Here is a 27967-nt window from a genome sequence, read left to right as displayed (position 1 = left end):
GAAGAATAAATCCTCTCTTGTCTCCTTGCTCTTTACCTACTTGAAGCAAATTCCTTAACCTCTACCATGCTCCCCAACAAACCAGCCAGTGCTGCTGCTTCCTCTGCCCCACAGTCCCAGCTCATCACTCAAACCGTGGTGGCCTGTGCTTGGGCAAAGCCCTGCTTCTACCTTGAGATGGAGGGGTAGACAGTATGATCCCAAATTGAAACCATAAAGAACACATTTGTTTTTCTCACTGACACTTTGTTATGATGGGGGTCAGGTTTTTTATTTCAGATGTATCATGGATAAATTCTTTTTTTTTAATTTTTTTAAATGTTTATTTCTGAGACAGAGGATGAGTGGGGGAGGGGCAGAGAGAGAGGGAGACACAGAATCCGAAGCAGGCTCTAGGCTCTGAGCTGTCAGCACAGAGCCCAACACAGGGCTCGAACTCACAAACCTGATCATGACCTGAGCCGAAGTTGGTCGCTCAACCAACTGAGCCACCCAGGCACCCCAGATAAATGGTTTCTATGAGAAGTATTTATCCAAGTTCTAAGCCAATAATTTACAAAGTAGCGTTTTGTGTTAAAACCCATTTCACAAATTAGGCATTACCTGTATTTTCAAATGATATTGCTATGTTTAAGGGGAAAGTGATAGGACTTTTAATACAGGGTTTTAAAAAAAATTGACATATTTAGTCATTTTCAGATCAAGAGGCAGTGTTTTAATAAGCTACACAGGTTTCTAGAAAGACTTGACAAACAGGTATCTTGAAAATAAATATGCTTGGTAATCACTATGTAAAAATGTGTGGTTATAGGTCTTTTAAATAGTGGAGCTGGGCCAAAATAATTTTAATCCTTGTGGGTTTAAATATTTTGTGGGCACATATCTAGGCATATTGACTCTATAACAAAAGTAGTAGTTGGTTTTATTTTGGGGAGGAATGATGGAGACTTGTTTGCTTTTTTTTTTTTTTTTATGTAGAAGACTGGAAATGATTAAGGTCATATGACTATCAGAATTTAACATGTGTCGACATGGAGAAAATTTATTTTCTGTCTTTATTATCTAGTTAATTGCACTAAAGCGGAAGGTATTTCCGAGAAGGAGGATACAGAAAGAAGCTAGTCTCGATCGAATCAGGGTATAGAAGATCTTCATTTGAAAATCATCTACCTCAGCATTCACTGAGCATTTTAAAACTCGGCATCACAGAGATGTCTTTGTGACATCAGCCAGCTTGGCCTGAAGAAGGAAAAGCATCCAGTACAATACTTGTTTTGTGGTGTGAATATAGCCTACTGACCAGTAATTGTTTAACCAAGACATGGAAAACTTGTGTGCTGAGCAGCTCTGGACTGGTTTTACTTTTAAAGCATTTGCTCCTGGACCCATCATTTTACTGAAAAGGCTCACTGACAAGAGACAGCTGCTAAGTTCCCATAGCAACCATTGCCAATTAACTTTCACATGAGAAGCCTTGGCTAGCTTGGGAGCCATTGCTAAGAGAACCCAGTCTGTGCATTCCAAAGCCTTTTGCTGTGGTTTTACATTTTTGGGTTTGTTTTTGTTTTTCCCATTTCCTATTTTTAAAATAAGTAGCTACTAAGTTAACTAGTTACCCTTGCTTCCGAAAATAATGAATTGGGATATCTAAACACATTTTTATAGATGTTATTTAAATAATGCAACAATACCACCTCCTACTGGAAATACCTAAATTATGGATTTTATTAACATTTAAGACGGTAAGTGGTCAACTACTGAGGAGATCAATGACTGACATCTGAAGTACTTTGTGCTTGTTTACTTCAGCCCCTAAGAATGTGATTTCATGTGGAGGCCTAATTACAAAGGGCTAGAGTTAAGTAGCAGAGCTACCTTTCAGATGTAATTATGTTTTGGAAATGTACATATTCAAACAGAAGTGCCTCATTTTAGAAATGAGTAATGCTGATGGTACTGGCACATTACAGTGGTGTCTTTTTTAATACTCAGTATAATTCTAGTAGCTATCTCTTTCAGCTGGTTTCATATAATGCAGGGGTCAGCAAACTTTCTGTAACAAGCCACATAGTAAATATTTGCAGGCCATATGTATCTCTGTTGCATATTCTTCTTTATTGTTTAGGTGTTTTATTTTTTTTAACCTTTAAAAATGTCAAAACCGTGTTTAGCTTGCAGCTGTACAAAAACAGGCCACCAGCTGAATTTGGCCCACAGGCCATTGTTTGCTGACCACTGGGATAGAGAACTAGTATTTTTATGTATGAGTAAGCCCTGATGTTCAGCTCTATTTTATTTATATCATTATATGGTGGATTTCTGGAGACCAGATTCTGTAAGTCCTTTTTGAACTCTAACAGGTATTTTAGATCATGATCTCAGCAGTATTCTTTCAAAATGGCACACATATTTTGTAAAAAAAACTTGTAAATACAGTGTTTGTGCTACAAGAGTTATGTATTTCAAAATGTGAAATCTCATAAAAACTTACATTTTGTCTGATGCTTTGATTTTTAAATCTTTGAGGAATGAGTTTATTGTTATCCAGAGTCCATAATCACTTGAGTGCTTGTACAGTGTATCAGTGTCTACTGAACACTACTGATAATAAATGGAAAGTAGGGTAGGAAGGTAGTACTAGAACATACTGGAGAATGTCCTTTTATGGGGGGAAAATAAGTTCTAAATGGGATTTATTATACAGTAAAAATTTAGGATGTATCTGGGTATTCTAAACATGAATTTATTATAGAAAAATTATAGAGAAATGAATGGGTGTACTGGAGATTCTGTAGTTAGATGAATAGTCCATATCTAATTAACAGATAATGTGATAGAAAACAGAATCCTAGAATATTCATAGAACCATTCATCTAAATGGTTCTGTAGAATTATTAGAGTGGAAGAACCTCAGAAGCTGATGAGTTTCAAAAATTTTAAAGCCCCCAGAACCATTAATTCAAATGAAATCCTACCGAAGACTAGTGTATAATATAGAAGGAAAGCTCCTCATCCTGCTTGACCCCAAGCTGATGCCTCCAAACTCTCAGCCTTGATTGGAAAAATTTTCAAAATGACTCCCTGGACTACCCGTTGCATTTTATCATCAAGGACACCAGAGTTAGGAAGATTATGTGATCTAAGATCTCACAGTCAGAAGTATATGTAGTCAGACTTCTGGGATTTGATGGACATTGTTTGCTACAATTCAGCTTTCTCCTAAAATGTGGGAGGCAGTACCTGGTGTTTACCTCAGAGACTTATGGTGATGATTAAAATAAATGGCAGATGTAGTATACCCAGCACAGTGCCTGGGAAATGACTCCTACCTGGTAATGTCAGTGGTGATGATGGCAGGGTGAAAGTGTATGTGTAAAGGACTGCTATCTAGACCAGGGGTGAGGTTTTTCATCCCATTTCATTGGGATGAAATGATTACATTGCCCTTAGCTAAGAAAGTTATACATATTCTCATTAAAAAAAATTAATTTTTTTGCCTACCCTATTTCTCTGAAACTATTTTATTTTTTGAGAGAGCAAGAATGCACAAGCAAGAGAGGGGGAAGAGGAGAGGGAGAGAATTTTAAGCAGACTCCATGCCCAGCAGCCCCTGATGGAGCCTGATGTGGGGCTCAAAATCATGACCTGAGATAAAATCAAGAGTCGGATGCTTAACACACTGAGCCACCCAAGTGCCCCCAAAAGTGTTAATTTTTAAAATTATATCTACATATACCAAAAAGCATACAAAGTATGATGAGTAACAGCTCAAGGATTTAAAAGGGAAGTGTAATCATAACTCAGGCCAAGATATTTAAGGAAGAAACAGCATTGATCCCACAAAAATCTAGATGGTAGAAAACAAAGGAAACACCACCTAACCTCATCCGTTGAGGTGAACACAAAGCCTGGCTCAGTTACCATAAAAGAGGAAAACCACACACCATCTTATCTCATAAGAATCCCATATGAGGGGTGCCTGGGTGGCTTAGTGGGTTAAGCATCTGACTTCCGCTCAGGTCATGATCTTGCAGTTTGTGAGTTCAAGCCCCACGTCGGGCTGTGTGTTGACAGCTCAGAACCTGAACCCTGCTTCAGATTCTGTGTCTCTTTTCTCTGCCCCTCCCCCACTCATGCTATGTCTCTCAAGAATAAATTAATGTAAAAAAAAAATCCCATATGAAAACTAAGCCAGATTCAGTTATCCTTCAAAGGGGAACAACTCTTTTTATTGATCAAACTGAGTCCACTCAGGGAATTCAAGGTTGATCCAACACTTGAAAATCGGCACAGTTTTTGGGAATGCAAACTGGTGCAGCCAGTCCGGAAAACAGTATGGAAGTTCCTCAAAATAGTAAAAATAGAACTACCCTATAACCCAGCAATTGCACTACTAAGTATATTATCCAAGAGACACAGGTATGCTGTTTCAAAGGAGCACATGCACCCCAATGTTTATAGCAGCACTATCAACAATAGCCAAAGTATAGAAAGAGCCCAAATGTCCATCGATGGATGAATGGATAAAAAAGATGTGGTGTGTATATATATATATATATATATATATATATACACACACATACAGTGGAGAATTACTCGAAATCAAAAAGAACAAAATCTTGCCATTTGCAGCTACATGGATGGAACTAGAAGGTATTATGCCAAGCGAAATTAGAGAAAGACAAATATATAACTTCACTCATATGAGGACTTTAACATAAAAAACAGATGAACATAAGGGAAGGGAAGCAAAAATCATATAAGAACAGGGAGGGGCACAAAACTGAAGAGACTCTTAAATATGGAGAACAGAGGGTTACTGGTGGGTTGCGGGAGGGGGGCTCATCTAAATGGGTAAGGGGCATTGAGGAATCTACACCTGAAATCATTGTTGCACTATATGCTAACTTGGATGTAAGTTAAAAAAAATAAATTAAAAAAAATAAGTAAAAAAAGAACCGAAAACAAAAAAAAAAATCAGTACAGTTTACATCAGCAGGACTGACAACTGCATGACCATCTCAATGGACCTTTTTTCAAAAAAGATTATAAAAAATTTAAAAGTAGAGTCTAGCATAGGACTTCCATCTGTTCAACAGTTACCAAGATTTTGCCACATTTGTTTGAGCTATTTGTTTTTCTTTGTTGATATATTTTCAAGTAAATCCCAACTTCATGGAGTACAAAGTCTCAGTAAGGAGAGGCGAAGGAGCTTCTTGTCAGTCTTAGTTGCTCCTTCTTCCACTTGCCCTCATGACAGCTACATCTTTGTAAACACATTGTGTGTGCTAAATGCTTTATGTTCATAATCCCATTTCATCCTCCCCACATCCCTACATTATCATTGGGACCTAACTAGTTTAAGTGGCTTGCTCAAGGTCTGTAACTATTAAGTGGCAGCATCAGCTTTTGACCCAAGTGTCTCCAAAATTAATTCTTAGCCACTAAGATACAAAAAGGGACTGTAAGGTTCAAAAAGAACAACCCACTTAAGGGATAAACAAGGGTGGAGGAGACAGATACCCTGCCAGGACTGTTGTTCAACACAGCCCATCCCTGCCTTGTATGTCAGCATTTCTCCCCATTAGTGGGGTAGTGGCAGCTCCTGGCTCATATCTCTCAAAGAGGCAGGAAGTTTCCTCTCTGGCTCCAGTATAGAAAACATTGATGGAGAGGAGTTACTGTGATTTGTGCCTACTTCTATAGACAGGCAGATGAAGACTTTTACCAAAAGAAAGAGGGGAGGGGTGCTGAGGTGACAAAAACACTAGCTTCACAGAATAAAGTTTGGGTACATGTGGAAGATCAATTTCCTGGGTTACTTAAGTTGAAGGCAAGCTGTCATACTTTAAAAAAAAAATTAGAGGAAGAAAGCTTCTGGGAAGATGGTGGCATAGGAGGATGCTGGGCTCACCGTGTCCTGCGGATCACTTAGATTCCACCCACACCTGCCTAAATAACCCAGAAAATCCCCAGAAGACTAGAAGAATGTATTCTCTGGAGCCAAGCGTAGACGAGATCCATGGAAGAGGGTAGGAAGAGCGGAAAGGTGGTGCGCACTACAGAGACTGGCGGGAGGGAGCCAGGGCGGAGGGGCAGCCTGCCAGCAAAGCCGAGCCCCCGCGTCTGGCTTGCAAAAACGGAGGGGCCGGACGGAGTGTGTTCTGACAGCAAGTGGGACTTAACATCTGGAAGGTTATAAGTTAACAAATCTGCTCGGAGAACAGGAGGGCTGCAGGACAATGGGAGGGAAAGTTGTTGAGCCCCGGACAACAGAGCGCAGCTTGGCGGGGAACAAATGTGCTCGCCAGCGCCATCTCCCTCGCCCATCCCCCAGCCAAAATCCCAAAGGGAACCAGTTCCCGTCAGGGAACTTGCTTGCACCGCACAAACACCCAACACTGTGCTTCTGTGGATCCATCCCTCTGGCGGGGGGGCGGGTCTGACTCCCTCCTGGTGCACCAGGGCCCCTCCCGAAGCAGATCACCGAAGGATAAGCGAGCTGAGCCTACCCCTCCTGCCCCTGTGCACCTTGCCAATCCACCCCAGCTAATACGCCAGATCCCCGGCACCACAGCCTGGCAGTGTGCAATTAGCCCAGACGGGCCACACCACCCCACAGTGAATCCCGCCCCTAGAAGAGGGGAAGAGAAGGCACACACCAGACTGACTGTGGCCCCAGCGGTGGCCTGGGGGCAGACATCAGGTCTGACTGCAGCCCCACCCACCAACGCAAGTTATTCAAGACAGCACAGGGGAAGTGCTCTGCAGGTCCGCACCACTCCAGGGACTATCCAAAATGACCAAATGGAAGAATTCCCCTCAAAAGAACCTCCAGGAAATAACGACAGCTAACGAACTGATCAAAAATGATTTAAACAATATAACAGAAAGTGAACTTAGAATAATAGTCATAAAATTAATCGCTGGGCTTGAACAGTATAAAGGACAGCAGAGAATCTATTGCTACAGAGATCAAGGGACTAAGGAGCAGCCAGGAGGAGCTAAAAAATGCTATTAATGAGCTGCAAAATAAAATGGAGACGACCACAGCATGGACTGAAGAGGCAGAGGAGAGAACAGGTGAACTAGAAGATAAAATTATGGAAAAAGAAGCTGAGAAAAAGATTTAAAAAATCCAGGAGTATGAGGGGAGAAACTAGAGAACTAAGTGATACACTAAAGAGAAATAATCTACACATAATTGGTATTCCAGAGGAGGAAGAGAGAGGGAAAGGTGCTGAAGGTGTACTTGAAGAAATAATAGCTGAGAACTTCCCTGATCTGGGGAAGGAAAAAGGCATTGAAATCCAAGAGGCACAGAGAAGTCCCTTCAGACGTAACTTGAATCGATCTTCTGCACGACATATCATAGTGAAACTGGCAAAATACAAGGATAAAGAGAAAATTCTGAAAACAGCCAGGGATAAACATGCTCTAACATGTAAAGGGAGACTGATAAGACTAGTGACGGATCTCTCTACTGAAACTTGGCAGGCCAGAAAGGAATGGCAGGAGATCTTCAATGTGATGAACAGAAAAAATATGCACCCGAGAATCCTCTATCCAGCAAATCTGTCATTTAGAATAGAAGGAGAGATAAAGGTCTTCCCAAACAAACAAAAACTGAAGGAATTCATCACCACTAAACCAGCCCTGCAAGAGATCCTAAGGGGGATCCTATAAGACAAAGTACCAGAGACATCGCTACAAGCATGAAACCTACAGACATTACAATAACTCTAAACCCGTATCTTTCTATAATAACACTGAATGTAAATGGACTAAATGCACCAACCAAAAGACATAGGGTATCAGTATGGATAAAAAAACAAGACCCATCTATTTGCTGTCTACAAGAGACTCATTTTAGACCTGAGGACACTTTCAGATTGAAAGTGAGGGGATGGAGAACTAGTTATCATGCCACTGGAAGTCAAAAGAAAGCTGGAGTAGCCATACTTATATCAGACAAACTAGACTTTAAATTAAAGGCTGTAACAAGAGATAAAGAAGGGCATTCTATAATAATCACAGGGTCTATCCATCAAGAAGAACTAACAATTATAAATGTCTATGCACCGAATACGGAAGCCCCCAAATATATAAAACAATTACTCACAAACATAAGCAACCTTATTGACAAGAAAGTGGTAATTGCAGGGGACTTTAATACCCCACTTACAACAATGGATAGATCATCTAGACACAGCAGCAATAAAGAAACAAGGGCCCTGAATGATACATTGGATCAGATGGACTTGACAGATATACTTAGAACTCTGCATCCCAAAGCAACAGAATATACTTTCTTCTCGAGTGCACATGGAACATTCTCCAAGATAGATCACATACTGGGTCACAAAACAGCCCTTCATAAGTATACAAGAATTGAGATCATACCATGCATACTTTCGGACCACAATGCTATGAAGCTTGAAATCAACCACAGGAAAAAGTCTGGAAAACCTCCAAAAGCATGGAGGTTAAAGAATACCCTACTAAAGAATGAATGGGTCAACCAGGCAATTAGAGAAGACATTAAAAAATATATGGAAAAAAACAAAAATGAAAATACAACAATCCAAACGCTTTGGGATGCAGCAAAGGCAGTCCTGAGAAGAAAATACATTGCAATCCAGGCCTATCTCAAGAAACAAGAAAAATCCCAAACACAAAATCTAACAGCACACCTAAAGGAAATAGAAGCAGAGCAGCAAAGACACCCCAAACCCAGCAGAAGAAGAGAAATAATAACGATCAGAGCAGAAATAAACAATATAGAATCTAAAAAAACTGTAGAGCAGATCAACGAAACCAAGAGTTGGTTTTTTGAAAAAATAAACAAAATTGATAAACCTCTAGCCATTGTTCTGAAAAAGAAAAGGGAGATGACACAAATAGATAAAATCATGAATGAAAATGGAATTATTACAACCAATCCCTCAGAAATACAAGCAATTTCAGGGAATACTATGAAAAATTATATGCCAACAAACTGGACAACCTGGAAGAAATGGACAAATTCCTAAACACCCACACATTTCCAAAACTCAATCAGGAGGAAATAGAAAGCTTGAACAGACCCATAACCAGTGAAGAAATTGAATCAGTTATCAAAAATCTCCCAACAAATAAGAGTCCAGGACCAGATGGCTTCCCTGGGGAATTCTACCAGACATTTAAAGCAGAGATAATACCTATCCTTCTCAAGCTACTCCAAAAAATAAAAAGGGAAGGAAAACTTCCAGACTCATTCTATGAAGCCAGTATTACTTTGATTCCTAAACCAGGCAGAAACCCAGTAAAAAAAGAGAACTACAGGCCAATATCCCTGATGAATATGGATGCAAAAATTCTCAATAAGATACTAGCAAATTGAATTCAACAGCTTATAAAAAGAATTATTCACCATGATCAAGTGGGATTCATTCCTGGGATACAGGGCTGGTTCAACATTCTCAAATCAATCAGCATGATACATCACATTCATAAAAGAAAAGATAAGAATCATATGATCCTGTCAATCGATGCAGAAAAAGCATTTGACAAAATTCAGCATCCTTTCTTAATAAAAACCCTCGAGAAAGTCGGGATAGAAGGAACATACTTAAACATCATAAAAACCATTTATAGAAAGCCCACAGCTAATATCATCCTCAATGGGGAAAAACTGAGAGCTTTCCCCCTGAGATCAGGAACACGACAGGGATGCCCACTCTCACCGCTGTTGTTTAACATAGTGTTGGAAGTGCTAGCATCAGCAATCAGACAACAAAAGGAAATCAAAGGCATCAAAATTGGCAAAGAGGGGCGCCTGGGTGGCGCAGTCGGTTAAGCGTCCGACTTCAGCCAGGTCACGATCTTGCGGTCCGTGAGTTCGAGCCCCACGTCAGGCTCTGGGCTGATGGCTCAGAGCCTGGAGCCTGTTTCCGATTCTGTGTCTCCTTCTCTCTCTGCCCCTCCCCCGTTCATGCTCTGTCTCTCTCTGTCCCCAAAAAATAAATAAATGTTGAAAAAAAAATTAAAAAAAAAAATTGGCAAAGATGAAATCAAGCTTTCCCTATTTGCAGATGACATGATATTATACATGGAAAATCCGACAGACTCCACCAAAAGTCTGCTAGAACTGATACATGAATTCAGCAAAGTTGCAGGATACAAAATCAATGTACAGAAATCAGTTGCATTCTTATACACTAACAATGAAGCAACAGAAAGACAAAGAAACTGATCCCATTCACAATTGCACCAAGAAGCATAAAATACCTAGGAATGAGTCTAACCAAAGATGTACAAGATCTGTATGCTGAAAACTATAGAAAGCTTATGAAGGAAATTGAAGAAGATATAAAGAAATGGAACCACATTCCGTGCTCATGGGTTGGAAGAATACATATTGTTAAAATGTCAAAAAACCCAAAGCTATCTACACATTCAATGCAATCCCAATCAAAATTGCACCAGCATTCTTCTCGAAGCTAGAACAAGCAATCCTAAAATTCATATGGAACCACAAAAGGCCCCAAATAGCCAAAGTAATTTTGAAGAAGGTGGCCAAAGCAGGAGGCATCACAATCCCAGACTTTAGCCTCTACTACAAAGCCGTAATCATCAAGACAGCATGGTATTGGCACAAAAACAGACACATAGACCAATGGAATAGAATAGAAACCCCAGAACTAGACCCACAAACGTATGGCCAACTAATCTTTGACAAAGCAGGAAAGAATATCCAATGGAAAAAAGACAGTCTCTTTAACAAATGGTGCTGGGAGAACTGGACAGCAACATGCAGAAGGTTGAAACTAGACCACTTTCTCACACCATTCACAAAAATAAACTCAAAATGGATAAAGGACCTGAATGTGAGACAGGAAACCATCAAAACAGTAGAGGAAAAAGCAGGAAAAGACCTCTCTGATCTCAGCCGCAGCAATTTCTCACTTGACACATCCCCAAAGGCAAGGGAGTTAAAAGCAAAAATGAACTATTGGGACCTCATGAAGATAAAAAGCTTCTGCACAGCAAAGGAAACAATCAACAAAACTAAAAGGCAACCAATGGAATGGGAAAAGATATTTGCAAATGACATGTCGGACAAAGGGCTAGTATCCAAAATCTATAAAGAGCTCACCAAACTCCGCACCCGAAAAACAAATAACCCAGTGAAGAAATGGGCAGAAAACATGAATAGACACTTCTCTAAAGAAGACATCCAGATGGCCAACAGGCACATGAAAAGATCCTCAACATCGCTCCTCATCAGGGAAATACAAATCAAAACCACACTCAGGTATCACCTCACACCAGTCAGAGCGGCCAAAATGAACAAATCAGGAGGCTATAGATGCTGGCGAGGATGTGGAGAAACGGGAACCCTCTTGCACTGTTGGTGGGAATGGAAACTGGTGCAGCCACTCTGGAAAACAATGTGGAGGTTTCTCAAAAAATTAAAAATGGACCTACCCTATGACCCAGCAGTAGCACTGCTAGGAATTTACCCAAGGGCTACAGGAGTACTGATGCATAGGGGCACTTGTACCCCAATGTTTATAGCAGCACTCTCAACAATAGCCAAATTGTGGAAAATGCCTAAATGTCCATCAACTGATGAATGGATAAAGAAATTGTGGTTGGGGCGCCTGGGTGGCGCAGTCAGTTAAGCGTCCGACTTCAGCCAGGTCACGATCTCGCGGTCCGTGAGTTCGAGCCCCGCGTCAGGCTCTGGGCTGATGGCTCAGAGCCTGGAGCCTGTTTCCGATTCTGTGTCTCCCTCTCTCTCTGCCCCTCCCCCGTTCATGCTCTGTCTCTCTCTGTCCCAAAAATAAATAAACCTTGAAAAAAAAAATTAAAAAAAAAAAAGAAATTTTGGTTTATATACATAATGGAGTACTACGTGGCAATGAGAAAGAATGAAATATGGCCCTTTGTAGCAACCTGGAACTGGAGAGTGTTATGCTAAGTGAAATAAGCCATACAGAGAAAGACAGATACCATATGTTTTCACTCTTATGTGGATCCTGAGAAACTTAACAGAAATCCATGGGGGAGGGGACGGGGGAAAAAAAAAAAAGAGGTTAGTGGGAGAGATAGCCAAAGCATAAGAGACTCTTAAAAACTGAGAATAAACTGAGGGTTGATGGGGGGTGGGAGGCACCTTCAATGCCAAGGTGATGGGCATTGAAGAGGGCATCTTTTGGGATGAGCACTGGGTGTTGTATGGAATTTGACAATAAATTTCATATATTAAAAAAATAAAAAAATAAATAAATGTTAAAAAAATTAGAAAAAATTGATTATAATACAGTGAACCTTATAAATTTTTTATTGGAACGATTCAAAGAAATGTTTGCAAAGCATCAGTACAGTACCTGCCACATAATACTCCCTAAATGGTTCACAATTATGGTTATTATGGTTCACAATTGGTCCTACGTTGTCTTTCTGATCTGCTTTTCCTCCCCTGCCAGTCTCACCCCTGCCCACACTGTCAGCCACACTGCATTTTCCCAAACATTATCTGCACCGTTATGCCTCTGTACCCTTGCAGATAATATTATTGGTTGACCTGTCTTTTCCTTGCTTATCTATCCATTAAACTCCTACCCCTACGTCAAGGTAGGAGTCCATCATCAGTCGTTCATCTAATGAGAAGTTTCCTAAGAGACTGACTATATCGCCTTAGTTCTTTAAAGCAATGAAAAAGGAACAAAGGGATGAAATATTTAGGCTTTCAGGGGCGCCTGGGTGGCTCAGTCGGTTGAGCGTCCGACTTCGGCTCAGGTCACGATCTCGCGGTCCGTGAGTTCGAGCCCCGGTTCGGGCTCTGAGCTGATGGCTCAGAGCCTGGAGCCTGCTTCCGATTCTGTGACTCCCTCTCTCTCTGCCCCTTCCCCGTTCATGCTCTGTCTCTCTCTGCCTTAAAAATAAATAAACATTAAAAAAAATTAAAAAAAAATATTTAGGCTTTCAAATGACCTTGACAAGATTCTACACCACTGGTTGCTAAAGAAAAGGAGAGGACATTTTGTCAGGAATCCAGGTAATTAGAATAAATGGGCAATGATATACATGGAGGAGTATTAATCTGGTCTTCTAAGAATTACCTGAGTTCACTGCAGCATTATTTGTAATAGCCAAGATATGCACACCTAACTGTCCACTGATGGACATACAATGGAATGTATACAATGGAATACTGTTCAGCCATAAAAGGAAGGAAATCTTGCTATTTGTTAACAACACGGATGGACCTTGAGAGTATCATGCTAAGTGAGATATCAGAGAAAGACAAATACCATATGGTGTTACTTATATGTAGAATGTGGAAAACAAAACTCATAGGTACAGAGAACAGACTGGTGGTTATCAGAGGGGAAGTGGTTTGGATGGGTGAAAAGGGTGAAGGGAGTCAATTACATGGTGACAGTAACCAGACTTATTGTGGAGATCACTTTGTAGTATATGCAAATATCAAATTGTTATCCATCTAAAACTATTATGTTGTTATATGCGAATTTTATCTGGGACTTTAGGCAATCAAAGTGTGATCAAAGTCAATAAAACCCTGAAGCCTTTGTTTGCCAAATTTAGATACAAGTGGTAAAATATATGGCTAAAAATAGGAAAAAGTTTGCAGAGTTTAATTGCAAATTAAGGCAGATACAAAAGTCAAAAAATATTTTTAAATTATCCAGGGGAAAATCCATTTATGCACAGAAAAAATGAAATACCTAAAATTTAATTGTGTATTATCTCTTGGTAGTGAGATTACAAGTGAATTTCATTTCCTTCATAATTATCTTCTAAAAGTTGTTTTACAATGAATATTTATTACTTTTTAAACTAAGATAACAATTTAACAATAAATTTTAGGTAAAATTTTAATGACCCATATTAAATGCTTACTGGGAAGTAGAATGCGTTTTATTAGCTAACTAAAGAGAAAGCTAACTTTGAAAATCCATAAAATACCCTTGGTTCCATTTTAGGAGACTGTGTAATGAATGAAACAGTCATTCCAATCCTTATGTTTTTATTTAGTTGGATAAGGATTAAAATTTGAAACTTGAATATAAAGGAATTCTCATTTGGAGCTAGAAAAGCCAAAAGAGGACATAATCTAATCTTGGCTATTCAGAGGGCAGGTAATTCATTCATATCTTTTGTTTCTTACTTCCTTTCTGTTTTTCACATCATTAAGTTTCCTAACGTTTGAAAAAATAAGGCACTGGTGTTAGTAAGACACGAGATGGAGATGTTGAGCTGTTCTTGTTAATGTGGCAAATCACATTGGTGGTTCCAAACTTTCATCAGTATGAGAATTACCTGGAGAACTATTTAAAATGCAAATTCCCAGTCCCCACCCACAGAGTTATTCATTTGTTAGGCCTTACATGGGGCTTAAGAATCTTCATTTTAACACTCCTCTACCCATCCCACTCCCCTACCACAACATGTCCCCCACTTCATCCTCTGCAAGTGATCCTGACATAGCCTGGCCCATAAACCACACTTTGAGAAACTCTTATATTTGAAGCCACAGGTATATATGAAAACATTTAGAGAAAGAATACAAATTGAGAACTGAGAAAAACCAAGTTCTGGGGAACTACAACATCTGAGGGTCCACTGAAGAAGGAAGAGTTATCAAAGATACTGAGAAGTTGCCAGAATGAGAAGAGAATAAGAGAAGCCAAAGAAGACAAGGAGGGAAAAAAAGTAGCTAAAACTTTTGCCTGTTGTTGAGAGGCAAATGAGATGAGGACCAGAGAACATCCCTTTGACATGGAGGTCACTGGTCACTTTAGAGTGAGCACCAATTTAAAGAGGAAAGGGCCAAAGGTGGTTGGGATATTTTAAAGGGTATATGGAAGCAGAGGAATTTGAGGCAATAAGCTTAGATAATTCTTTCTTGAATCTGGAATGCTAAAAGGAAGGCATAGGGGACTAACAGTTTGTTTGGAAATAAGGCCCAGGAATTTAAATTGTGGAGAGATTTGAGTATTTGTAAATGTTAATGGGAAGGGATAGAGCAGAGAAAGGGAAAGAAATAATGGCTAATGTAAGATTCTTGGAGCACAAGAGGCTATGGAATTCAGAACACAGGACGAACATCTCTAGTCTAAGAGGAGGAAAGAATGGACACAGATGTAGGTAGGTTGTAGCTTTGATGGAAAAATTTTGGAGGTTTCAGTGTGAACTACTCCCTCAGAAAAAAAAGGAGGAGGGTTAAGTACTAAGTGAAAGAGGGGTGACAGTGTTGAAGGCTGAGTAGGGTAGAAAAGGCTTTAAAATGGTAATTGGGGACAATGAATTGCCACAGGGAAATGGGAGAATCTAGGGCAATGTTGAGGGCCCAACTGAGGCTAGAACTCATAAATAAGTGTGCTACAAGTTTGCTCCTTTGGTTAATTTGGTTAATTTGGTTAATTTTCCCCAGAGGCACTGGAGCAAGGGTAGGTAGTACAAAGAAAGGCAATTGGCTGTTTGCAGAAATAACATTTTGCCATACAAATGTAGTGAAAGCACAGGTTGTTATTTGCAAAAGACTGACTAAAATGATGGAATTTGAATCAAAGACAAGAGGAGGGCCAATGGAAAAAGGAAAAGTAAAACAGTAACGGACTGAAAGTCTGGATGAGACTGGCAGGTTATAGTATATATATATATCTGTTATAGTGGAAACAGATGAGACTAAGCTGGAGAGGTAGGAGGTATTGACTGGTTTGAGGGTAAGATGTCTGACAGGAATTTTGAGGGTAGAACAGCTTCATGTGTGGCCATAAGAGTTGGGGGACTTTGAATGGAGTCTTTGAATGGAGTGCAGGGCCAGGTCATTTTAGATGAGGACCTTAAGGAACTGAGACGTCAAAGGATGAGGGCAGGAGTCAAGGTGAGAAGATTGTGCCAAACATCACCGTGTTCAGTAAATGAACAGGGAGACCAAGAAGGATATCAAGGATGCATGGGATATCTGCCTAAAAGATTAACTTTCCAAATTGTGCTCTTTTTTCTAGTTGTGATTGCAAAATTATTAACTAGTTATGTATAATTTTATTCTTTTCAAACCTTCTAAGGAGGGTCCTTTGTTTTGGTGACTGCAGTTACAGGGTGAATACAACAGAAGCATGAGAAACTTATCTTGTTTACTAAAGAAAGTAATAGAGTGACCCAAAAGGGAAGATCCAAGGCAACGGGAAAAAGGAAAACTTGGCAAGAGGTGTAGTGGGGAAGCAAGCGAGAGAGATAGTGGGAGAGAACGGATAGCTGCTATGAGGCCCTCTTATGCGGACTTGGAGGGAAAGAGCTCCCTGGTTAAAGAGATGTCTAGGAAGTTGTTCTGTTTGATATGCAAAGTGTCACCTGACTAAACTTAATAAAATCATATCATTTGCCTATTACAGGTGCAATGAGATGGGACATGTGAGAGAATGGCCTCAAGACTGTGAGGGGCTCCTGGGTGGCTCAGTCGGTTAAGCGACGAACTTCGGCTCAGGTCATGATCTCCTGCTCTGTGAGTTCCAGCCCTGCGTCGGGCTCTGTGCTGGAGCCTGCTCAGAGCCTGGAGCCTGCTTCAGATCCTGTGTCTCCCTCTCTCTCTGGCCCTCCCCCATTCATGCTCTGTCTCTGTCTCAAAAATAAATAAACATTAAAAAAATTAAAAAAAAAAAAAGACTGTGAGAGCAGTAACTACCACAGGGTCCTTTCAAACCAGCCTATGCAAGCAGTCTTGCTTTTGTTTACCTGTGGGCTTCTTAGGTCTTTTTTTGAGAACTACTTCCTTAAAGACTCAGAATGACCTGTAACATTTTATGTTCTAAGTAACTCTTATTTTTGAAAAAAACCCTCATATTTTCTATTCCTAAATCTGCATTTGTTAATAAAACATTAATTTTTATGATTAAAATTTTCTATGTTATTTAATATGTCTGGCACTGGTAGGCACTCACATGTTTGATATTCAGGAAATAGTATACCAGTGACTCAACAAGTACCCATTATAATATTAGTAATGTTGATAACTTGTATTTACTTGAGTACTTGATATATACTATTGAGTGCTTACTAAGAATTTTTATGCCTTATTTCACTTTTTAAAATCCAAGCTTCTATGAGATAAATACTATTATTTTTATTCCCCCTATGTTAGTGAAGACTAACAGGTTTAGAGAGGTCAAGTAATTTGCCCAAGGTCTCATGGTTAACAAGTGGAAGAGCCTAATTTAATTTTGTTCTGTACTTTCATGTCATGTTTTAAACCATTTTTATTAATTTCTCCTTGAATAACACTATACTTGCTGTTAGGTGTGAACATGTGACTGATTTTCTAGGTGATAAAATGTAAGCAGAAATAATGTGTGTCACTTCCAGGTCTAGCCCATAAAAACTTCCTACCTGGTGCTCCTCCCTATTCTTTTCCTATTTAGCTGGCTGGGATAGAGACCACTTCTGTGGCAACTCTGAAAGCCACAAGTTGAAGATGGCAGAGTTTCCATCATTTTGGGTCCCTAAATGCCTGCATACATGAAAGCTGCCCTGAGGACCTATTTACTTTCCCAGTATAGTTATAGGAGAAATAACTTTTTTTTAGTCATTATACATACTTGGTTTTATTTGTTGCAGTAATAGTCTACCCTAGCTAATGCAAACTGGGTTAAAAAAATTCAGTTATGCACTTTTGTATCATTCAGAATTGTATTTGGTTGCATTTCACATAGTGATTTAACCAAATATATAATTGCCCACACTGTAGCAGAGATACAGGGAGGTGTAAAATAGAAAACAGAGGTTTGTAATAACTTATTTTCAGAGGTGAATACAATAATGCCTGTATCCCTGTAAGTACAGATTTATGCTGCTTCTCCCACCAAGAGGGAGAATTTATTTCTTCACTCTTTGAAGCTGGGCTTGGTCATTTGAATAATTTTGGGACATGGGACAAATGCAGAAGTTTGTAAATGATTGTGCCTTGGAGCTTGCTCTCTTTTGGCTTCAGTTAGAACCTAGGAACTGATGTGGATGGGCTTGAACTAGCTTCCTGGAGAGCCCACTTTGAGAAAAACTGAAATACCCCAGCCAACAGCCTACATGTTCCCAAACATTATAGCATCAAACAAAAATGGGTATGTACAATGGGATACACATGAAATATAAAAGGATGTAGAAAGTTTAAAAGTAAACACATGAGAAAAGATATCCTGGATAAATACTGAAGAAACATGAGGGCATTTTATTAATATTAAACAAAATAGAATTTAAGACAAAGAGCATTATTAAGGTCACTACATAATGATTAAAGTTTCAACTGACAGGAAGATGAATTCTAAACATATATGTACCTAATTAAGTGTCTTCAAAATACAAAAATCAAAAATTGACAGCACTATAAGGGAAATTTACAAATACACTATTGATGTAGAATATTTTAACACATATCCAATAATTCATCCATTATTCCTAGACCAAGGAGACAAAGATATCAGCAAGGTCATAAAAGATTTGAATGACACAATTAGTGAACTTGATTGAATGGACATATCTAGAACTCAACATCTCTAAATTAGACCTTACTCATTCTTACTAAGCACACATAGAATAATTTTTATGAAGTTTATTGATATATTTTGAGAGACAGAGGGAGAGAGAGAGAGAGAGAGAGCAAATGAGGGAGGGTCAGAAACAGAGGGAGAAAGAGAGAATCCCAAGAAGGCTCCACACTGTCAGCTCAGAGCCGATATAGGCCTCGAACTCACAAACCATAATATCACGACCTGAGCCGAAAACAAGACTTGGATGCTTAACTGACTGAACCACCCAGGCGCCCCTAGAATAATTTTTTAAATGGACCTTGTGCTAAGTCATAAAGCAAGTGGTAACACATTTCAAATCACAGGTATGATCCAGATTATAGGTATCAAGTTAGAATATTTCAATAAAAAAGATAAAACTGAAGAACTACATTTGTTTAAAAGTCTAAAAACATACTAGGTAACTCATGAGTCAAAGAAGAACTCATAATGGAAATTTTAAAATACTTACTACCGGATAGTAATGAAAATACTGCCTATCACAACTTGTGGGATTCAGCTAACGGGCACATAGAGAGAAATTTATCCTCTCAAATGAATATGTTGGAAAAGAAGTTTTGAAAATAAACAAGTTAATGATCCAACAGAAAAAGTTAGAAAGAGACCAACAAAAGAAAATAGAATAAGGAAATAATAAACAGCAAAAATTAATGAAAGAAAACTAAGATTTGATAGAAAAGATCAATAAAATATAAAAGTTTTTTTTTTTTAATTTTTTTTCAACGTTTATTTATTTTTGTGACAGAGAGAGACAGAGCATGAACGGGGAGGGGCAGAGAGAGAGGGAGACACAGAATCGGAAACAGGCTCCAGGCTCTGAGCCATCAGCCCAGAGCCTGACGCGGGGCTCGAACTCCCGGACCGCGAGATCGTGACCTGGCTGAAGTCGGAGGCTTAACCGACTGCGCCACCCAGGCGCCCCTAAAAGTTATTTTTTTTAAGCCTGGTGATGTTTAAAAAACCAAGGAAAGATTTAGGAGAGAATTTGGCATATGGAGGTTAATGGTGACCCCCTGAACGTGAATCTCTCCACACATCCTCTCTGAGAACCATAAGATAACAAAAGAGTGAAAAAAAAATCATACACAACCCATGCCTTCAGCATTACCAGGAGACAGAGAATACAATGAACTTCTCTAAGTAGAGAAACGACAAATTCCAACAGAGCTTGTGCCATTGCTGCGAGCCCAGGTATAAGTACAGGTACAGGTATAAGTCTGCGCAGGGGAGGCTTAAAAGACTACACAAAAGTGGGTTGGGGAGCATAACACGTAGATGGAACAAGATAGAATAACGTCTAGCAAGACAAAGTCTAATACTAAGAGCCAAAATACAGAACACAGGCCTAGGATTTGGTGGTTCATGGTACCAGCTAGGTTTTGAAGGTAAGCATGACCCAGTAGTGGTGGCAGCTTCAGGGCCCCATTGCTTCCAGAGAGAATAAGATAATAAAGAAGGGGTGGTGCCCCTTGGAGATACCAGAAAGTTAGAAGGGTATAATTAAACATCCTGCAGAAGCAAAAGCTAAACAAGTCACCTAACCAAACCTCCTCATTCCCACGTTATTATCACTTAAAGAAACTGCACTTCATTATACTGACAGAAGAAGGTGCTCTTGAGCTAGAAACACCATCCACAAAAAACAAACAAACAAACCCCAGGAATAGGGGAAAACAAAAACAATCCAACTCCACACAAAACTCAAACCAAAAAATCCCAAAACAGACAGGAACAGGGAGGAAATAATACCGCAGAAATTTAAAAATCTAAGTAGACTACTCTATACATCTCTATGTATATGTTTACAAAATTAAATGAAATCAAGAATTACTTAGAAAAAGACAGTTTACTATAACTGACCTTAATAAAGACAAGTGTTTAAAATGACCAATTTCTATAAGAGAAATCAAGAAAACTATCAAGGAGCTACTTCGCATGACATCACGAGGCTCAGATTTTACAAAGAAATTTACAAAAAAAGCATTTAGAACCAAAGAATCCCAACACAGTTGTTTCAGAGCATAGAAAATGAAGGAAAACTTCTAAATTCTTTTTATGAAGCAAGTATAACATGATCTAAACCTGATAATTGCAGCAACATAAAAGATAATTATAAAATAACATTCCTTATGAATGTTAATGCAGAAAACCTGATCAGACTTCAATATTACAAGAAGAAAATACCACACCATGGCCAAGTAAGATTTATTCTAAGAATATGGAGATGAAGTAATATTAGCAAACATTTTAATATAATTTATATTAATAGGTATAAGGAAAAAATTGTATGATTATTTTGATGGATGCTTGAAAGAGCCTCTAACAAAATCTAACACTCATTTTAAATAAAAATACAGTTGTAAAGTCATCATCTTAATAATGGGGAAATACCTGAGGCATTCTTACTAAGGTAAAGAACAACACAAAATGCCCACCACCTCCACTACTATTTAACTATCTGACATTGTTTTAACTACTATTTAACCATTTGACACTGTTTTCGCTAATGAAAGAGTCAAGAGAAAATAAAGACAGGAATCAGAAGAAATAAAATGATCTCTATTTACAGATGTCATGAAAAATACCTGGAGATCTCTAGAGACTCAGTGAATAAACTCACTCAAACGTGAAAAGAATTCTGCAAGGTGGCAGGATATAAAAGGAACATGCAAAACCCAAAAGCCTTCATATACACAAAAGATAATCTGTTAGGTTATACAATGAAAGAGGAAATAAATTTCACTTATACTAGCAACAAAAAAGACAACATATTTAGGAACAAACAACAAGAAACATTCAAAACCTACATTAAAATACTTTAAAGTACTTCTTAAAGACACAAAAGTATACTTAAACTAGTGGAAAGACATTCCTTGTTCTTTGTTGGAACATTTTAACATCATTAAGATTTCATTTTTTTCCTAAGTAAATTTGTAAGTGTAATGCGATCCCAATAAAAAACCAAGGTTTTTCTGAAACAGGAAGAAACAGAAAACTTGGAACAGACCAATAACCAGCAAAGTAATTCAATCAGTGATCAAAAAATTCCAAAGAAACAGAAGTCCAGGGCCGGATGCCTTCTCAGGCAAATTGAACCAAATATTGAAAGAAGAGTTAATACTAAATTCTTCTCAAACTATTCAAAAAAATAAGGAAGGAAAACTTCCAAATTCATTCTACGAGGCCAGCATGACCCTGATACCTAAACCAGAGACTCCACTAAAAAAGAGAACTAAAGGCCAAATCCCTAATGAACATGGCTGCAAAAATTCTCAGTACTAGCAAACCAAATCAAACAATACATTAAAAAAATTACCACGATCAAGTGGGATTTATTCCTGGGTTGCAAACATGGTTCAATATTTACAAATCAATCAATACACCACATTAATAAAAGAAAGGACAAGAACCATATGGGCAGAGTGGCTCAACTGGGTAAGCATCCAACTCTTTTTTTATTTTATTTTATTTTTTACATTTATTTATTTTTGAGAGACGGAGTGAGACAAAGTGAGAGTGGGAGAGGGGCAGAGAGAGAGGGAGACCCAAAATCCAAAGCAGGCTCCAGGCTCCGAGCTGTCAGTACAGAGCCCAACACAGGACTTGAACCCACAAACCATGAGATCATGACCTGGGCCGAAGTTGGACGCTTAACTGACTGAGCCACCCAGGCGCCCCATAAACATCTAACTCTTGATTTTAGCTTGGGTCATGATCTCATGGTTCATGGGATCGGGCCCCGAGTCAGCCTTTGTACTGACAGCATGGAGCCTGCTTCATATTCTCTTTCTTTCCCTCTCTGACCGTCCCTCACTTGGACGTTCTGTCTCTCTCAAACAAACTTAAAAGAAAAAAGAAGAATCATATGATCATTACAATAGATGCAGAAAAAACATTTGACAAAGTACAGTATCCATTCATGGTAAAAACCCTCAACAAAGCAGGTTTAGAGGGAACATACCTCAACATAATAAAGGCCAGATATGAAAAACCCACAGCTAATATTATCCTCAATGGGGAAAAACTGAGAGCTTTTTCTCTATGGCCAGGAACAAGGCAGGGATGTTTACTCTCACCACTGTTATTGAATATTATACTGGAAGTCCTAAGCACAGCAATCAGAAAACAAAAATATATAAAAGACATCCAAATTGGAAAGTAAGAAGTCAAACTTTCACTATTTGTAGATGACATGATATTCTATATAGAAAACTGAAAGACTCCACCAAAAAAATTGCTAGGACTGATACACAAATTTAGTAAAGTCGCCACATACAAAACATATAGAGAAATCTGTTATGTTTCTATACAACAATAATGAAGCAGCAGAAAGAGAAATTAAGGAATCAATCCCATTTACAATTGCACCAAAACCAGTAAGATACCTAGGAATAAACCTAACCAAAGAAGTGAAAGACTTGTACTCTGAAAACTATAAAACACTGATGAAAGAAATTGAAGGTGACACACAAAAAAATGGAAAAACATTCCATGCTCATGGATTTGAAGAACATTATTAAAATGTCTATACTACCCAAAGCAATCTACACATTTAATTCAATCCCTATCAAAATATCAACAGCATTTTTCCCAGAGTTAGAACAAACAATCCTAAAAAATTGTATGGAAACACGAAAGACCCCAAATATCCAAATAAACCTTGAAAAAGACAAGCAAAGCTGGAGGCATCACAATTCTGAACTTCAAGTTATATTACAAAGCTGTAGTAATCAAAACAGTATGGTACTGGCACAAAAATAGACACATAGATCAATGGAACAAAATAGATAACCCAGAAATGAACCCACAACTCTTGGGTCAATCTTCAAGAAAGCAGGAAAGAATATGTATATATAATGGAAAAAAGAGTCTCTTCAACAAATGGTATTGGGAAAACTGGACAGCAATATGCAAAAGAATGAAACTAGACCACTTTCTTACACCAACACAAAAATAAATTCAAAATGGATGAAAGACCTAAAGGTGAGACTTGAAACCATAAAAATCCTATAGAAGAACATAGGCAGTAACCTCTTTGACACTGGCCATAGCAAATTCTTTCTATATATGTCTCCTGAGACCAGGGAAACAAAAGCAAAAAGAAACTATTGGGACTTCATCAAAATAAAAAGCTTTGGCAAAGTGAAGGAAACAATCCACAAAACCAGAAGACAAACTACAGAATGGGAGAAGATATTTGCAAACAACATATCTGATAAAGAGTATCCAAAATATGTAAAGAACTTATAAAACTCAAAGCCCACAAAATTAATAATCCAATTTAAAAATGGACCAAAGGGGTGCCTGGGTGGCTCAGTTGGTTAAGGGGCCAACTTCGGCCCAGGTCATGATCTCCCAGTTCGTGAGTTTGAGCCCCGCATTGGGCTGTGTGCTGACAGCTCAGAGCCTGGAGCTGGCTTCAGATTCTGTGTCTCCCTCTCTCTCTGTTCCTCCCCTGCTTGCACTCTCTCTCTCTCTCTCTCTCTCTCTCTCTCTCTCTCTCTCTCTCTCTCTCAAAAATAAAGATTTAAGAAATAAATAAAAAATAAATAAATGGGCCAAAGACATGAATAAACATTTTTCCAAAAAAGACATACAGATGGCCAACAGACATATGAAAAGATACTCAATATCACTGATCATCAGGGAAATGCAAAGCAAAATCACAAGGAGATATCACCTCACACCTGTCAGAATGGCTAACATCAACAACACAGGAAGCAACAGGTGTTGGCAATCATGTAGAGAAAGCAGAACCCTCTTGCACTGTTGGTGGGAATGCAAACTGGTGCAGCCACTCTGGAAAACAGGATGGAGGTTCCTCAAAAAGTTAAAATAGAGCTATCTACGATCCAGTAATTGCACTACTATGTACCCAAAGAATACAAAAATACTAATTCTAAGGGATACATGCACCCTGATGTTTATAGCAGCATTATATACAATAGCTAAATTATGGAAGCAGCTGGACTGTCCATCAACTGATGAATGGATAAAGTAAATGTGGTATAACGGCATCTGGGTGGCTCAGTCGGTCAAGTATCCCACTCCTGATTTTGGCTCAGGTCATGATCTCACAGTTGTGAGATCAAGACCCAAGACCCACATCAGGCTCCATGCTGGGTGTGGAGCCTGCTTAAGATATTCTCTCTCTCTCCCTTAAAAAAATGTGCCAATATAATATATACATATATATTACTCAGCCATAAAAAAGAATGAAATCTTTCTATCTGCAATGTCATACAATTAAGTGAAATATTCAGAAAAAGACAAAGCCAGATGATTTCACTCATGCAGGATTTAATAAACAAAACAAATGAGCAAAGGGGAAAGAAAAGACACAGGGAGGCAAACCAAGAAACAGACTCTTAACTATAGAGAATAAACTGCTGGTTACCAGAGGGGAGGTTGGTGGGGGGATGGGTAAAACAGATGATGGGGATTAAGGGGTGCACTTGCTATGGTGAGCACCTGGTGTTGTATGAAATTGTTGAATCACTGTATTGTACACCTGAAACTAATATCACACTGTATGTTAACTAATTGGAATTTAAACAAAAACTTTAAAAAGTCAAGGTTTTTTCTTTCTTAGACATAAGATGATGCTAAAATTCATATTTAAATAATGTAAGAATAACTAGAAAAACTCTAAAAGAATAGCCATGGGGGAACTGGTCTATCAAATATTAAAATATACTCATAAGTGTCTGTAATTCAGTGTGGTACTGGTATATAAACCAATGGCATGTAACAGAAAATCCAGATGTTGACCCACTCCTTATGGAAATAAGTAAAGGCAGTGATAATAAAGGCAGTATTTCAAATCAGTGGGAGAAAAATACTGACATTTTAGTAAATGATGTTGGGATAACTGGATAGATATTTGGAAACAGATGGAATTAGATCTGTTCCTCACACTATATACAATTCTTTCTGCCCTTCAGAGTTTACATTCTAATGGGGGTTGGGGGAGACAATAAAGTAAATAAGTTACCTTTACAATAAAAAATGGTAAGTGTTGGGAGAAGGGTACATGGGGAAGGGGAATAGGGAAAGAGGCGAAATAAGGTGCAGAGTTTGCATTTATAATATCTAAAAGTAGGGGCAGAGAAGGCCTCATTGATATGAATAGTAGCATTTGAACAAAAACTTGGTAACATGAAGTAAGCCATGTACCTAGACTTGATTCCAAACTAGATAAGGGCAGAAAATTACAAGTCAATCTCAGTCATGAAAATGGACACAAAATACCTTACAAACCAAACAACAATGTGCTTAAAAAGTTAATCCATCATAATCAACTTGGGTTTATCACAGGAATGTAGATTTGATTTAACATTAAAAAAACATAAATCTTATTCACCGCATTAACAAAATAAAGAGAAAAGATCATTTCAATAGATATAATAATTTAATAAAATGTAGCACTCATTCATGATTTAAAACAGAATTACAAAACAAGCAAACAAAATCTCTCTTAATGGAAATCTTAGAATCATAACCTTTAAAACAGGAAAGAATGTCCAGTATTGCTGCTTCTATTCATCTTTGTACTGAGCATTCTAGCAAGTGGACTCAGAAAAGGAAGAAAAAAAAAAAAGCCTAAGAATTAGAAACAAAAATGTCATTATTCAGATGATATGATTATAAAATCTCAGCCTCTACAAATTATTAGAAGCAGTAAATGTTTAGCAAGTTGCTGGATATAAGATCATATCAGAAATCAACTGGATTTTTAAACAACAGCAGTTAGAACAAAATAACAATAACGTATAATTTATAAATAAATCTATTTAAAGTGCAAACCCTGCACAGACAAAAAAAGACTTAACTTTATTGAGGGATATTAAAGAAGGTCTACGTAAATGGAAAATATACTATATTCAAGCACAGAAGACTCCATTTACTCAAACTGAGCTACAGATTCATTGCAATTCCAATAAAAATCCAACATTCGCCACCCCACCCCCCCACCATGGAACTTGGAAAACAGATTCTAAGGTTTACATGAAAAGCAAAAGTTCAAGAATACACAGAATACTCCTAAAGAAAATAAATAAGGTGTAAGACTTGCCCTATTAGACAACAAAGATTTAATTAGGCTGGAATGGTGAAAAACTCTAGTTTTTGGAACAGGTATAGAGGGACTGACCAGTGGAACAGGATAAAGAAACAGACCCCAAAACATATAGAAACCTGTCATACAAACATGGCTGTTGCAGGGAAAGCATAAATTGGGTTCCACATAGGGCAAAAAAAGTAACTGGATTCTACCTTGACACTAGGCACAAAAATCGATTCTAGATAAACACTTAAAAAATAAAACGTTAAGGGGCCCCTGGGTGGCGCAGTCGGTTGAGCGTCCGACTTTGGCCGGGTCATGATCTCGCGGTCCGTGAGTTCGAGCCCCCAGTCAGGCTCTGGGCTGATGGCTCGGAGCCTGGAGCCTGCTTCCAGTTCTGTGTCTCCCTCTCTCTCTGCCCCTCCCCCGTTCATGCTCTGTCTCTCTCTGTCCCAAAAATAAATAAACGTTGAAGAAAAAAAATTTAAAAAAAAAAATAAATAAAACATTAAAACCTTTATATTTTTGTGACTTCAAGATAAAGATGTGTTTCTTTGAAAAGATACAGAAAACAGTCATAAAGATTAATGTCTGGTATATATAAAGACTTATAAATCAATTTAAAAACCCCAAATAAGAGATTTTCATGGAAAACAAAATGCAAATGGCCAATAAGCATAACAAGAGCTTAATCTTACAAGTGATTACAGAGACATAAAGACCCCAAAGTAATATCATTTTATACTAGAATGGCAAAATTAAGAAATGTGACTATTCTAGAGGTACCTGTGTGGCTCATTTGGCTAAGACAGACTTCCACTCAGGTCATGATCTCATGGTTCCTGAGTTCAAGCCCCGAATCAGGCTTGCTGCTGTCAACCCCAAGTGTGCTGGGGATCCTCAGTCCCCCTATCTCTCTGACCCTCCCCTGCTGGCACTCCCTCTCTCAAACATAAATAAACTTAAAAAGAAAAAAAAAAAAAAACCTCTGACTATTCCAAGGGGTGAGTATATTGAACAATGAGAACTCTGTCGGTGGAATTGGAAACCAGTTCCCCATTGAATGTCATCCAGCCTATGACCCAGCAACTTCACATCCAGATTCTCTGCGAAAACTTTAGCATATATGTAGATCAAAATTTCATAGTGACATTGTTTATACAGGCTATATTCTGAAAGCAATCCACATGTCCATGGAATGAACTATGGAGCACTGAGTCACAATAAAATACTATACTGCAGTGAAAATGAAAGAACTATGGCTACACCTAATAATATAGATTCTCTTAGTGACCTAATGTAAAGAGACGCA

The 27967-nt window shown here is 38.4% G+C and overlaps 1 protein-coding gene and 1 long non-coding RNA gene across 3 annotated transcripts in view; one reads left to right on the top strand and one right to left on the bottom strand.

Annotated features, from left to right (window-relative positions):
- The window catches only part of GNPTAB (N-acetylglucosamine-1-phosphate transferase subunits alpha and beta), a 73827-nt gene extending 71325 nt beyond the window's left edge, over positions 1-2502 (top strand). For both annotated transcript variants that reach the window (XM_043562329.1, XM_043562330.1), the window contains one exon: positions 1067-2502. In XM_043562329.1, the coding sequence (XP_043418264.1) occupies positions 1067-1144 (78 nt within the window). In that variant the 3' untranslated portion in view covers positions 1145-2502. The remainder of the gene's footprint in view (positions 1-1066) is intronic.
- Positions 1-27967, bottom strand: part of LOC122472596 — a 31720-nt gene that overhangs the window by 2284 nt on the left and 1469 nt on the right. The window lies entirely within an intron of this gene.

The sequence above is a fragment of the Prionailurus bengalensis genome, chromosome B4 (assembly GCF_016509475.1).
Source record: "Prionailurus bengalensis isolate Pbe53 chromosome B4, Fcat_Pben_1.1_paternal_pri, whole genome shotgun sequence".
Taxonomy (NCBI): domain Eukaryota; kingdom Metazoa; phylum Chordata; class Mammalia; order Carnivora; family Felidae; genus Prionailurus; species Prionailurus bengalensis.
This window is presented reverse-complemented; position numbering and strand designations above follow the sequence as displayed.